Genomic DNA, 1113 nt, shown 5'->3' with positions numbered 1-1113 from the left:
CCCGCAGACGTGGTGGTGCTTCTCCCAATCCTTGTGCTGGCAGAAGGAGCCGCAGTAGCGGGCGGTGTTGCAGCCGCTGCAGGTCTCGCTCGCTTTGCGCCCGCAGTTCCAGCAGCTCTGTGGGGATGCAAAGCCAAATCTCAGCCCCGGGTCGTGCAGCCCCATCCCGGACCACGCACCCCCAGCCTGGACCATGTCTCCCCATCCCAGACTGTGCTCTCCCATCCTGGACCACATCCCTCCATCCTGGACCATACATCTCCATCCTGGACCATGCACATCATTCCAGACCTTGCATCTGCATCTCAGACCATTCATCCCCATCCTGGACCATGCATCCCCATCCTGGACCGACTGTGCTTCCTCATCCTGGATCATAGATCCCCATCCCAGACCATGTACATCATCCCGGACCATGCACCTGCATCCCAGACCACGCCATCCCCACCCCAGACTGTGCTCTCTCATCCTGGACCATACTCCCCCCATCCTGTACCATGCACCCGCATCCCAGACCATGCACATCATCCCAGACGGTGCATTCCCATCCTGGACCATTCTCCCCCATCCTGGACCATAGTCCCCCCATCCTGGACCATACACCTCCATCCCAGACTGTGCTCCCCTCATCCTGGACCTTGCACCCCATCCCCAGCCCGGTGCAAGACATTCCCTCTTCTTCCTTCCCATCCCCTGGTGTTGCCGCAGCCCCCCCGGTACCCAGGCTTGCACACACGGACGCTGCAAACTTGACTGCAAAAGGAGCAGGTCTCAAACGCCCGCGCTGCCTCCGACCCCGTGCCCCCCGTCTTGTCCCTGCCAGCCCCCACCTCGCTCGAGTCCTCCTGCTGATTGATGACGGTCAGGGCATCCTCCGAAGCCTGGCGCTTGGCCTCGGCCAGGGCTCGCTCCATCTTGGCTCGCTCTGTCGTGATCAGCTCGTGGGCTTTCCGCTCGGCATCCGACACGGCCTTCTGCAGCTCGGACATGGCCTGACGCTTCACCTCGTTCACAGCTTCTTCTGGAAGGAAGGCGGCCGAGCGTGGCACGGGGTGTGCCGGCCCCCCAGCCCTGCCTCCGCGCATCCCCCTCTGCGGCAGCACCACGGGAGGG

General features: G+C 63.1%; 1 protein-coding gene across 1 annotated transcript; it reads right to left on the bottom strand.

Annotated features, from left to right (window-relative positions):
- Window positions 1-3: 3 nt before the first annotated feature.
- LOC104167441 (protein CBFA2T3-like) lies at window positions 4-1085 on the bottom strand (the record flags this gene model as incomplete). Its single annotated transcript, XM_009707692.1, has 2 exons — window positions 831-1085; window positions 4-117 (listed from the first exon to the last, which is right to left on the bottom strand). Coding segments are annotated over exons 1-2 (369 nt in total), but the record flags the coding sequence as incomplete, so codon positions are not given.
- Window positions 1086-1113: the final 28 nt, after the last annotated feature.

Source organism: Cariama cristata, unplaced genomic scaffold, assembly GCF_000690535.1.
Source record: "Cariama cristata isolate BGI_N322 unplaced genomic scaffold, ASM69053v1 scaffold37429, whole genome shotgun sequence".
In the NCBI taxonomy this organism is placed as follows: Eukaryota; Metazoa; Chordata; class Aves; order Cariamiformes; family Cariamidae; genus Cariama; species Cariama cristata.
Note: the sequence above shows the minus strand (reverse complement) of the source record. Positions and strands in the feature narration are given on the sequence as shown.